The 13,374-nt window shown below is 41.8% G+C and overlaps 3 protein-coding genes across 3 annotated transcripts; 1 reads left to right on the plus strand and 2 right to left on the minus strand.

The window, feature by feature from the left end:
• The first annotated feature begins 377 nt into the window (after positions 1-377).
• Positions 378-3,034, plus strand: LOC136958900 (collagen alpha-1(XXV) chain-like). The gene is made up of 7 exons (XM_067253029.1): positions 378-401; positions 950-1,311; positions 1,439-1,515; positions 1,664-1,744; positions 1,844-2,346; positions 2,871-2,933; positions 3,023-3,034. The coding sequence occupies exons 1-7, from the start codon at positions 378-380 to the stop codon at positions 3,032-3,034; spliced, it is 1,122 nt and encodes a 373-aa protein (XP_067109130.1).
• Positions 3,035-3,409: 375 nt separating this feature from the next.
• saga (S-antigen; retina and pineal gland (arrestin) a) lies at positions 3,410-8,673 on the minus strand. The gene is made up of 15 exons (XM_067252692.1): positions 8,626-8,673; positions 8,179-8,239; positions 7,898-7,942; positions 7,485-7,684; positions 7,261-7,320; positions 7,014-7,081; positions 6,514-6,649; positions 6,296-6,380; positions 5,972-6,044; positions 5,461-5,598; positions 5,143-5,220; positions 4,737-4,751; positions 4,581-4,633; positions 4,431-4,440; positions 3,410-3,981 (listed from the first exon to the last, which is right to left on the minus strand). Exons 1-15 carry the CDS (start codon positions 8,671-8,673, stop codon positions 3,873-3,875), a joined length of 1,179 nt encoding a protein of 392 aa, XP_067108793.1. The 3' UTR covers positions 3,410-3,872.
• A 1,394-nt stretch (positions 8,674-10,067) lies between these two features.
• On the minus strand, positions 10,068-12,649 carry cldn15la (claudin 15-like a). Its single transcript, XM_067253370.1, has 5 exons — positions 12,182-12,649; positions 11,209-11,373; positions 10,804-10,885; positions 10,579-10,692; positions 10,068-10,382 (listed from the first exon to the last, which is right to left on the minus strand). Exons 1-5 carry the CDS (start codon positions 12,396-12,398, stop codon positions 10,298-10,300), a joined length of 663 nt encoding a protein of 220 aa, XP_067109471.1. The 5' UTR covers positions 12,399-12,649; the 3' UTR covers positions 10,068-10,297.
• Positions 12,650-13,374: the final 725 nt, after the last annotated feature.

Raw genomic sequence — 13,374 nt, forward strand, 5'->3', positions numbered from 1 at the left:
GCAAAGCAAGGATAGGAAATTGAGGGATGTGAATGCGGGAGAAGAGAGCTGTAGGGGGTCCTCTGAGTGAGTGTGGGTAGTTCAGCATCTGAAAAAAGAATCACTCTCTCTTTTCCTCCTCACAATGTTTTTTTGTGATGATTATTTTCTGGACCACGCTGTTTATGCTGAGGTCATCTTACAGACAGCAGTCCTAGTTACTCTGTCTAAAGCACAAAGAGGTATCGCTTCCCTCCCATCCTGCCCTCACTCTGCTTTGTCTGCTGTGTCGCAGGGCGTGAGCTCGGTTGAAAGAAGTGTTGTTTTGGGCAAGGCCTATAAATGGATCCATGCCTCTGTGCTGCTCATCATTCCACCAACATCTCAGCAAGCTGACAATGACAAAACACTTCACAGGAATGGTAAGCTTTATTTATGTGCGGTGGTTGGTTTGTTTCGATGAGGTCTGTGTCGATGAGTATGCATGGGGTATAGTTGCAATGGGGTTGAAGCGGAACATTTTAAACGTTACAGTACTATCAGTAATACCATCAGTGTTTATCAGTTGTTTGTAGTATTTATCAGTTATCACCGTTATCAGTGAAGGATCTCTGTTAATTCACTGACGGTAGTCTTTGAAATGCGGGTATTTTTTGCTGACACTACTGGTAATGAGTATGTGAATCCAATCAGTAAGTACTGAAAATACAAGCATTTGTGGACATTTTATGTCTTATGTCACTATTTTATGTTTGTCAAAGTGACAGTAAATCAGACATTTTCAAGTATACCTTTGAAGTCTGCTGTAAACACACTACCTCATCACGTGTCACCAAAAAGAGAAAATAACTTTAAAGGAACTAAATTCTGTAAGAAGGCAGATGTTCTTGCTATAACCAGAAGACTCGTCTTTTCTTCTCTTGCCGTGCCTCTGCTCACTCTTATCTCCATGTCGTCTCTTTGTCTCTAGATGGAGACGGGTCTGCTGAGCTTGCTGCTCTGCTCCTCCCTCTCTTCAGCGATGTACACACCTGGATCCAGAGGAAGAGGCCCCCCTATGCCACCCCCGTTCGACCCTATGGATCCAGCAAATGGCAACTCCACCACAAACCCCATTCCATACCCCATGCCTCTCGACATGTCTGGAACGTCCCGGATGTCACTGCCACAGGGCCCCACTGGGATATCCCAACCAGACATGACGTACTGTCAGATGCTGATGGAGTCACCGGTGCCCACTCCGATGGATCAGGTGCCCTGGTTCTGTCTTTGCTGGCCCTGCCAAAGCAGCGGACAGAAGGGAGACCGTGGTGACAGGGGCCTGCCAGGCATGTAGACCACAGCTTGACAACTATATTGGAACGAACATTTGACACGGACAAAATGGTTCTGTGCACAATACAAAATGGTGAACTAACAGAATTTCTATTTCGGGGTTTCTTTAACTACAAACAGGTAGTCCTGGTAGTCCAGGGATACGAGGACTCACAGGGATCAGAGGTCGTCCTGGGTTTGTGGGTGGCCAAGGACTAAAAGGCAAGTAATTTCATCCCTTAAAAATACTTGCATCCAATGCCATGACAACTCATCAATATTTCCACCTACTGCACACTAACATTTAAACAATGAAACAAATAATGTCTATCTTTCTCATTACCTTCCTTTACCTTTTGCTTTCCCACAGGTCAGAAGGGAGATTTTGGTGAGAAGGGCATGCTTGGGTCTTCTGGATTGTCTGGGCCAAAGGGTGACCTTGGTTTCAAAGGTATATCAAACAACACAGTCAGACAATTCACTCATGCACATTCCTAATTTGGACAAAATCACCTGTTCTCACCTCAATCTGTTTTCTGGGTAACCTCAGGAGAGAAAGGGGATCGTGGTACAGAAGGGCCATCTGGAGAACAGGGTCCACAGGGGGAGTCAGGTGTGTGTCCTGCATCCTGTGACCTTGCACTGAGACAAACAGGACAACCAGGCTTACCTGGACCTGCAGGGGCCAGGGGCCTTCCTGGTGTAAACGGCCCCAAAGGGGACACAGGCTCCAAAGGCAGTATGGGGGATGGTGGTAGACCTGGAGTCCCTGGGGTTGATGGTCAGAAAGGGGATCAAGGGATGAAGGGGTCATGTAACTGCAGTAATGGGGCCAAGGGGGAGCAGGGGATACAAGGACCTGCAGGGCTAAAGGGACAGCAAGGGAACCTAGGCGCCCAAGGTCCTACAGGCTTAACTGGTGCCAAGGGGGACCTTGGGAACACAGGCGTGACCGGAATGCCTGGGCCGTGCACTCCGGCCATCATGTCCTCTTTCTCGGCCTCCCTTAGCACAGTGTTTCCCATGCCCAACACGCCCGTGCCTTTCACCACAGTCATCACCAACCGGCAAATGCACTTTAACCCTTTCCAGGGTGTTTACACTGCACCAATCAATGGTACTTACGTCTTCAGCTACCACCTAGTGGCCTTCAGCAAAGTGCTCAAGGTGGGGCTGTTCCTTAACTTCAGCCCTGTAGTCAAGACGACTGAGACCACGAATTTGGCCTCTGCCAGCCAGCAGGTTGTGCTGCATCTGACCTTGGGGGACCGTGTGTGGCTGCAGCTGAAGGACAGCCTCACAAACGGCCTGTATGCTGACACTGAGACCAGCAGCACCTTCTCTGGATTTCTGCTCTACCCAGACTCCTGTGACATGATCTACAGCCGAGACTTTATGCCACCTGTTCATAAGGGAGTATACACATGGGGTGATATGCCAGGCCCCACTCCAAGCCCGACCCCAGCTCACTAAACAGAGATAGACATATTTGTGTCCTACATCCATTACGCACGCAACCATAACAGTGCAAGGACAAATCCACACCTGCACTCGTGTTCTCAAATACGGCGACACAGTTTCCAGTCCCAACACAGCGCCTTCCTAAATCAAGAAATGTTTTGAGCAGTGGCTTGTTAGCTGTAGGTAGTTTGTCGTTCTACCTTAAACTGTTTCTTAATTCAATGATATTTAATTGTTGTCTAAGAATGCATTAAATTTGTGTTTGTAGTTAAAATCGTGATTGCATTTTTTAGCAAAAGCACTTTGCATTCTCAGAGAATCACATATAGTCAGGAGATTGAGATACTAGGATACTTTTGGACTTTACATCTTCCATGGCCTCTCATGCTCTCCAAACAGGCTAAAAAGAAGATATTATTATCTTCATTAGATATGTACTGTTATATGCAAGCATCAGTTGCAATATAAATGTTTGAAATGTATATTAGATTGTTTAACAGAGCTTTATTTTTGATTAATCAACAGACTAAATTGAATATTGTGAAATGTATTAATCAGCAGTGTGCAAGAATAATGTTTACTTCTATGACAAGCAAAATGTACTTTAGAGAAAGATGAATGCATTAATGAAACACACGACAGCAGTGCAAACATGTTGTTGCTTCACAGTTATCTTTGACAGGTACGCTTTGTGATCATTTCATTATAATAAAACGCACATAAACTCTCATGACATAATATGGTGCCCAATCCTTTTTCGGGTTGACACAAATGATAGACACAAATAAATAGTCCCCTTGGTAACAGAGAGAGTGAGGCATTTAATGTTTCAAAATGTCCATTGTACTGTGTGTGATTGTCCTTCAGTGGGATTAATAATAATATAATTCTAGTGGTTACGTTCATCATTAGAACAGATACTTAAGCTGACAGTCTATAGATAAAATTGAAATTACATAAACTCATTCTCAATGAACTCTCTACCACACAATCGCTTGAAATAACTACCCACTGTTGTTTGGACAACTGTCATTACTTTCTACTCAATACTATCTTCTTGCTTAGCCCCCAATAGGTGTAGGCCACAGGGGTGCGCTGGTACAGAAAGGGAACTTTCCTCAGGTAGCAGCCTCGCCCCCTGACACGTTGGCTTCCTCTTCATCGTGAGCCATCCCTTTTAGGTAGGAGCGCTTGAACTCTTCAAACACCAGCTCTTCTTCCAGCTCACTGTTCACAAAATGCACAGACAGACAGGTGGATGTGAACGGGGCAGATAAGTGAAAGAGAGAGATGGGAGGAGAAGTAGGAAATGGGAGGGAGGACAGAAAGACAGAGACAGACAATAGGAAACCGATATGAGAACGAGGACAAACAAGGTTTGTCAGACCGGGACAAAGGGGAGGACACAGAAGAGGACACAGAACACAGAAGCTCTCAGATATACAGATAACAGGACACATTAAGGATATGATACCTTCCTTCGAACTGGACTGAGAAAGTGAAACGCGGCACACATTGTCTGTGTCAGAATAAAGCGATGTCTTTTCGCCCTTTGTGTGACATGGTTGAATTGTTGGAGCTCAGGTGTTAACATAATAGGTGCTGAACAGCTATATAAGCCTATTATGTGGGATGCACTTGAAATAGACAAAGTAGTGGATCCAAAGTGGTCTTACCTTTCTCTCACTTCATGAGGCAAATGCAAAAACACAGGAATAAAGGGAAATATAATTTTTTATATGTTTTGTGTTATTTTTATGATTATATTTTCTAATAACACACCCACAAACACACACACACACATATAGATTTAGAACAAAACACACCTAGATCAGGCTTAGGATGCATTAGTTGGAAGGGTATCTCAACCCCCACCTCACTGAAATCAAACGTAAAGTTATGTAAACAAAACATGAAAATGAAACAAAATTCAGTTTGCAGCACATTTATAATCATGATGATGCACACTGTAGTTTTCTTACCTTGAGCCCATCATCCTTCGTAAAAGTAAAAATACAGTTTGGAGTTAAACAGACAAGAAATCTCTTTAGTCGTCAAGTCAAGTACAGAATAAAAAACTTATTAAAATGCTCCTGGAGCCATCACTCAAGATGTTGTAACATTGCAAAGGTTATACAGAAGCAAAGTTGTATTTTGTTTATTTCACTTTTTTATTTGTTGTGCTTTAGTGATGATTAGTACCTTGAGGACTTTTACTGGTTCTGTGTCTGTCTGTTTTATTGTGTCAGTATGACTCGTATTGCAAACCAAATAACCAAATCTACCTATGGGTACAAATAAGGTAACCTGAACCTGAACTTGTCTTCTGTCAGAAGCATGAAAAAACACGCACTCATACAAAATAACACACAAGCACAAAATACTGACCCGCCAATGATGAGCTTGACCATGACTCGGTACGACACCAAGATCCCCATAACCTCTTTCAGTACACCTTCTTTAATCCTTTGAGAGTAAAGAAGATGGAAAAAATATGTCATTATGCATGGGATGGATGGATGGATAAATGGATGATTACACTCACAGATAAGTGGATGATTGACATACAATTGGCAGACAGGTAGGAAAAATTACTTCAATCACTATCAGTGAAAGGGACTTCACAGATGACAAAACTCTATGATGTGCAACTAGCTCAATGAAACGATACTATGCTGTTACAAAGACGCCTTTGTCAAAACTCACATGGTTGTTGAAGCCAGATTTGTGTCTTCATGCTTCAGCTTCCCATCAAGAGCGACGCCGTTCCTCTGCCGGTTGTGGCTTAACAGGGGAACCAGAGTGTACTTCTTCTGCAGGCTTGCACCAGCAGACACAGAATCACTGGCCCAATAGAAGAATACGGATGAGAAAATACTAGACTGCATTCATTTGTAAAATGACACACAATCCGAACACATATTTCTTTACAAACAGATGTTTTCTTGGGGGATTCTACTTGATAATATCAGCACCATCCTGCTGTCTCAGACTTTTTATCTGATAAAATGTTGCTGCATGCAATAAAACAATTCTAAGTAAATGAGTCTTCTTGTTTTGAAACCTGGCTCCTTTGACTTGCCTATATCAACTAATCTATATATCAAAGGTTCATGTCACTGACTGAAATGCTAAATGAACTTAACCAAAGATTTTGTGTAGCTGTTGCTTCCCTGGAACATTCTGTCATGTCCTCGAATGCTCAGCTGATGCTTACCCAGACTCCTCTAAGGCCACCGCCTTAACGTAGCTGTCATTGGAATATAGGACCACATTGGCCACCTGATCCACTACAACGTCCAAGAAAAATCAAGAAAGAAATGTAATACAGAAATATTTCTATAGATTTGCATTCTGCATCACAGTCTGATTAACTTTTTGTCAACATTATACAGCAAATCATTTTTTAAATTTAAATCTCAGGTGACTCCCCATCATTCTGTCTTTTATACACTGGCATTTATTTCATAACCCTAATGATGGAACTGAGTTAGTGTGGTGATTTGTATGTGCACCATGTCAAATATGTTTTTGAACTAACCTGACACAATAATGTTCTTCACAGTCTTGTTTGAGCTGTTTGTGACATTGACGTTAACAGAGATGGGCTCTCCATGATAGTATGTCTGCAAGGGAAAGCAGGGATGTTAGTGATGACAGGGAAGTCAAAGAGATTCTGTGGATAGCAGCAATTCGGATTGGGAGACAATGACAATGAATCATTCGTCTGACTGGAGGACACTTGAGTTGAATACTTACTCCCTTCTCCAAACTGGCCTCAAGGTGCAGGGGCTTGTCTGACATGACAAAGTCACGCGTGGTCTTGGCCAAGGGGGCGTCTCCGCCCGTCTCCGATGCATACTGAACCTTCCGGATGACCAGACTCACCGTGCTCCTGCGGAAGGTCCCAGAGCAGGGAGAGATGGGGGGAGAATGTCATTGACAGAGAGAAGAAAGAATAGAAGAGTAGGGCACAAATTAGTAATTACTGGTGTTTTAAAAATGGAGGGAAAAAAGTGAGGGAGACAAATAGGGAGACAAAGATTAAGAGGAGGAAGGAGGCAGGTGGGGAGTGAAAAAAGAAAGTGATTTGACAGATGATTTGGATATAGGAGCATTAACAGTCTGTTATCCTTTTTTATTGAACACAAATACAATTGGTATGATATATTGTAGTTTGTATCTTTGTGTTTATGTTTTAGCAACTACATATCCTGACGTGCTGAGCCAGAGGGAAAAAGAAGAACAACTCCGCTGACCTTTTGCGCACCTTGGCGACCTGGCTCTCAGCGCTGAAACCTCTCACCTCAAACTCCACCGCACAGTACTACCAAAATCACAACAGAGAATGGTGTACATTCCTGTTCAGTACATACATGGCACACAGACTACAGTATACTATACTACTGTATAGAAAAAAAGATATGGGGAGAAAGAGATAGGTAGAAAGAAACAAAGAGAGAAAGAAAAAAGAGATAGATACAGAGAGTGAGAGAGAGATTATACCTTCCCAGCATCATTAGGACCTGGCTGGAGACCCACAGAGCAAGGCAGGTTATCCGGAAACTGAAACAAACAAATACAACAGCCAGAACACTTAGAACACTGACTCAAACCTGTATGTGCATGTGCATTGCTTTGAACTAGAAATGTTAGGTTGGCTGTGCAGATTCTCTTGAGAAACATGATATCTTCCAACAAATAGTCTGTGTGTGTATACATGGTATTACCTCAAAGAAGAAAGGGAAAGCATTTTCTCCCAGTTTACGCAGCAGTTTTCCCTGGGTCTTGGTGTGCACCCCTTGCTCTCTGTCCTGCAAGGGTGGATAAACCTGACGGGTGGACATGTAGATCTCTCTACGGAAGGCTATCCCCATCACATCCGCATCATCCCGCCCGTAACGGAATATGCAGGACAGGGTGACAAAAGCTAGGGGGATGCAAAAGACACGTTCAGTCCATGTCAAACGGCACATCATAGTTTGTGCGATACTTTCTGAATGATGAGGTTTTACTGAAATTGATGTTTAGTTTGTTAGTAAGATGAAGCTACTGGAGTTATGATGATATGTGGTTAGTCGACATAAAGAGAAACAATAAGCCAACGTCGAGGCATAATAGTTCATGACGCATGGACATTCACCTTTTCTGCCTTGGAGGATTTCGGGGTCGACCAGAATGACGCCATCTAGAGTTTAGAAATAAAACTGATAGTCAGCAGGCCTTTGTAGTAAAGTAACAATACATGTAGGATCAACAGATGCACTGGACTGATGCATTCTATTCTCCAAGGTTAAAACTTTTTGACGAAAACATCTGTATTTGGCTTCATTGCCCAACACCTATGACATTTGTATACAACTATTTGTCACTTCATTCATATATTAGATCAATTGATGACTAGTTAATTGATCATGGACTCACCCACTGGGTCTATAGAGTCCACTCGATCAACAAAGTCCCTTTTCCCCATGTAAACTCCAACCTGGATAGGTCCAGAAAACACATAATCACCCATGAAGTATACACATACTGTATAAGCACACAACCACTCTCTCTCTCTCTCTCTCTCTCTCTCTCTCTCTCTCTCTCTATCTCTCTCTCTCTCTCTCTCTCTCTCTCTATCTCTCTCTCTCTCTCTCTCACACACACACACACACACACACACACACACGCACTTCATTGTCGTAATACACTTTAATCTAATTTGATTGTATCTATCCCTTATCTCAGTGTCTCCTTGGCAGTGTATTCAAGTGCAGTATTAGACATTCCAGGAAATCAAAATTCCTAACATGCCAATGAGTCTGTTTTCTACTGGTGCTTCAATAAACACACACACATGCACACATATGCAAAACCAGAATTTACCGATTTGTCCTTGGACATCTTCTTGAAGATTACGTTCTTTGAACTCATGGTTGCAAACTTGAGAGACTGGAATCTGAGAACTAGTGGATGAAGAGGCAAACAAAGAGATGAATAAGATTCTCTTTTCAACAGTACCTCAACTACTTAATACCTAAATGGTTATGTCTGTATATCTTTCACTGTTAAATTGGGAACATGTAAGAGATACATCATTAAATGTTTTTAATATTTAATCTAAGAATTTGCATCTCCATCGCCTGCAAGTGGAAAGCCAGATAAAGAAGACAGACTACAAACACACCAATGTACTCAGCTACACACACACAAACACACACACACACACACACACACACACACACACACACACACACACACACACACACACACACACACACACACACACACATACACACACCAAACTACCAAACAATCAAACATAGACACACACAAACACAAACTACCTGTTGCAGGAAGATCAGAGAATCGGGGAGAAGCAGTTATGGGTGGTGCCTCTATTTGTACCTGTTGTCCGTCAAGATGTCTAGTGACCAAAAATGTGAGCCGGATGTACACTTTCAACCTCCCCAAAGCAAAGCACTAGACGTAGACACCAATTGGATGGGTGATCCAGGAACACATGCAGCTTTCCTGGATATACCTGCCTGAGAGGATTTAGGTTGGTTCCCCTTGCTCAGCAAAGAGTCAGATTAAATGGAGAAAGAGAGGGGTGAGAGACATAGTGAGAGAGAAAAAGAGGGTACGGGGATAAAGAGAGGTAAGAGTGAAAAGAGGGGACGAATAGAGACCACACACATATTCTTTCTTTTTTTAATTCTAGAAAACACTCTCAAATTCCTTCAATACCAAGATGACTACTGTAAAATGGACAGACAGATAAAAAGTGATTTTTATAATTCATAGGTACTATAGATGTTGACTGAAACAGACAGACAGACAGAGAGAGAGAGAGAGAGAGATATAGATATAGAGACAGGGAGATGTTCTGTAGATGTTGTAGGTAAGCCGTAATCCTTTGTTCTTTCTGTCAGCATGATGAGGTCTCCAAGGAGACAAAGGTGGATTACATATATTACATTGGGGATTATACCCATCCCCAACCCGATATACACAATCCCAAACACATGGACACACACACAAGTCTGTGTGGCCATTCTTGTGGGGACTTAAAATACAGCAGGATTGTCTCAGTATAATTCCTATTAGCGCAAAAGAAATCTACTCAAACTTAAATGTAACAATAGCACTTGATAAAAAATTCATTACCATATGGATTTTCATTAGTATATTAGTTACACATTTATTTGTATTTTGTTTTGGCAAGATTTTCAATGTAAATTTCCTTATTTATTAAGTCTACACAGTACAATACAGTACAAACCAGTAATCATGAAATGCATAAAATGATGATGAAGGTAAAAATGTATGTACAATAAAAAGTTTATTAAGAAGATCACAAATTCCACACAAACTGATCACATTTCAAAATTTATTCAAAATGATTGAAAAATCCTACATTTTCATCAACCTCAAAACCCTAAAAAGCTCAAATTCAATGTGTTATAAAGACAAGATGGGGGTACCAAAAACAAGGCAGATGATCCTTCATGTGTAGTAAATGTAGCAAAGCATGGTAAAAAGGAGTGGTGTGTTCTTAGACGTAAGCTTTGGATGAGTCAGGTTCAGATTTGGTATTGGAAGTAAAGATCCTCTGATTCTGGGTCTGTGAGTAGTAACCCCTGAACGACACAAAGACAAAACCACAGTCAGCGAGAGAGACAGATACAGACAGAATAGCAGGTAGACAGAGACAATTTATGCTAAAAACTGGTATGAAGACCAAATACCATATTGTTAGAAAGGATTTTATAAACTAGTTAGAGTGGCATGTAGGATTCGTTATGGGGTAGGTACTAGATGACTAAAGTTTCTTACGCTTTTGGTTTTCCAGCAGAGGCCCTTTTACAGGCACAACAGAGAAGGCTTCCACCTAGAATGGCCAGAGAGGAGGCTCCCCAGCCCATGAAGAGGCCAGTGCCAAGCTCAAACCTGGGCAAACAAGAAAAACAGTACGGGAAATGTACATGCATTCTGTCACATTGTTTGTGTCACTACTTGTGGACACTAAACAAATGTGGTCCTCAGTCCACATCCACTTACTTGACGCCCCCGAAAAATGGATTGTTGAAATCTTCCACCACTCTTGTGGCGTACCAAGAAACTGCTATCATAGTACAGAGACCTGTAAGAAAGACAGACTTTAAAGACAATTTTCTATTTGACAGGATTCTTAATTGCAATCCAGAAGGCTACTGTTTTTGTCCAACAAAATATTTAACACACCGTGAATAGTATTAAATATTATAACTTTACAATTATATGCATTCAATTATATGATAGATGAATATGTATAGTATAGCTATAGCAAGAGTCTATTTGTCAAAATTGAACTGAGTAAGATGGCTGGTATAGCAACCTCAAGATAACTGATGAAGTGGCTGAGAGACTCCAGCAGGGGACATTGTACAAACGTGGTGGACAATAAACGAATCTGACTGAACTCACCAGAAAGAATGGCCAGAAGGCCGCCTCCAAAGGCAATCTTTCCCTTGGTTGGTTCAGTAGCCGAGCCAATCTTAATGCACTTTAACCCCAGAAGTGACACGATCATGCAGCCCAGACCCAGGAGTAAGGAGAGGATCATCAGCGCACGGCACGCCTGAATGTGTCCTGTAGAGAGAAAGAGAGAGAGAAAGAGAGACAGAGAGAGATTGTTAGTGGCCATGGTGACAGTCTATTGTAATCTCATTTGAAATTTCTACATGTAATTATTAAATGAAAACCATATATAGACTCATATAAACATTTATAGAAAAAGTTTTTCAATTTTTTTGGGGGGGTCAGATGGGTGAGCGGTTAGGGAGTCGGGCTATTAATCAGAAGGTTGTTGGTTTGATTCCGAGCCCTTCACCCTACTTGCCTCGGGGAGAATGTCCCTGTACTTACTGTAAGTCGCTCTGGATAAGAGCGTCTGCTAAATGACTTAATGTACATTTTCCCTCCATTTTCTTTTCAAGGCGTAAAGAAGGAACAAAATGGCGACCATGACTAAAGATAAGATTATAACCCCACACCTCTGAGGTCGCCTGGACGACAGAAAGACATTTAAAAAGAAAGCACATGAAGTCTTTCAAAATTATGATCATAGGTAGCTGTGGATGGATAGATATTGATGGATGTCATCATGTATGGACACAATATTGACTTGGAGTTTAGATACTGACCATTATCTGAATAAAAGTAACTATTTTACAGTTCAAAATATCGAATCTTTAAAAAAACATACTAATTAGATTATCTGGAGAACCTATTCTATTACTCTATCAAGCAATTCAATGGAAAATGTTAAGGCCTCAGAGTGAGGCTTCAATTTGATTGACCTTACGACAGGTGTTTAATCCATACACCCCGACCCAAAATATCAGTAAGCCACAACTTGATCTGAACTCCACTTGATGGTTAAAGTTCCAGTTCTTACCAGGCAAGGCTAGCAGAGATTCAAAGTCACGACACTCAGCGATTCCAGAGCTGCTTTCAGCACAGGCGTGCCACAGGTTCTCAAATTGCCGGTTAGAGATGATGACGCTCCCAGAGACGGTGGACACCTTCCAGTAATCGTTAGCGAGCGCAGCACCATTGATCAGCCAGCTTGTTATACACATCAAGAAACCGGTTGCTTCTATAGCGGTCGACATGGTGCAAGTGTTTCACGACCAAACACACTTGAGAAACAAAAAAGACCAAATGACTCGCCGAGGACACTCAAAATTTGAAAAGTATACTAACTTTAATCCTAACCCAAAATATTGCTGAAAGTATCACTTGGATTTAGAAAACACGAGCCAAAATATAGCACTCCAAAATACAGCGCTCCGAAGAAATGAGCCTGTAGAACTGAACCTACAGCTGTGAGGGGTCGTTGTGAGCAGTTGTGTTCACCCAATGGTTGGGTTTTCTATATCTCAGTGCCTTGGCTGTTACTTGAGGACTTTACACCCGACGGGAGGCCATAAACCGCACCCTGTAGGCCCTTCCCCACCTTCACTCCTCTTCCATCCCTCTCCATCCCTTATGATGACGATGCTATTGACAGCAGACCTTTCCAGCCACACCTAAACCAAACTCGATACCAGTGTCTGTGTTTGCTCATTTGTGTCCAACCTACCCCAGGTTTTGATGATGATGATGATGATGATGATGACGATGCTAATAGAAAGGAGGAGGTCAAAGGTCACTAATATGCTCTGGCCATGAAAATCACAGACCATAGAACCTTTATATCACCAATTGTTTTTAAATAATATTTTCCTTAAACCATTTTAGTGGTTTGATGAAACTAGTGTCCAAGTGTCACAACCAACCAGGCCTTGATTGTTGTTAGATAAACACTTATTGATAAGATTGGTACAGTTATACAGTTGAAGTGCCATTAACATTTGGAATAGTATTGTATTGTTTGGTCGGGGGTTGCCCCAATCTATACTTATATTGTGCCATGGAGTTGTAAGAACGATCTGAGATCAACTTAGCTGAGCCACTTATCAATGGTTTCACACTTTCCTTGTGACTTACAAAAAGATTGCTGAGTTCTGCTATGAGCACAAAAGCCATTACAGAACATGAAACTAGGTTACTGAGAACGCTGGTAAAGACACAGTTGAAACTGAAATA

Source organism: Osmerus mordax, chromosome 16 (genome assembly GCF_038355195.1).
Source record: "Osmerus mordax isolate fOsmMor3 chromosome 16, fOsmMor3.pri, whole genome shotgun sequence".
NCBI classification, from domain to species: domain Eukaryota; kingdom Metazoa; phylum Chordata; class Actinopteri; order Osmeriformes; family Osmeridae; genus Osmerus; species Osmerus mordax.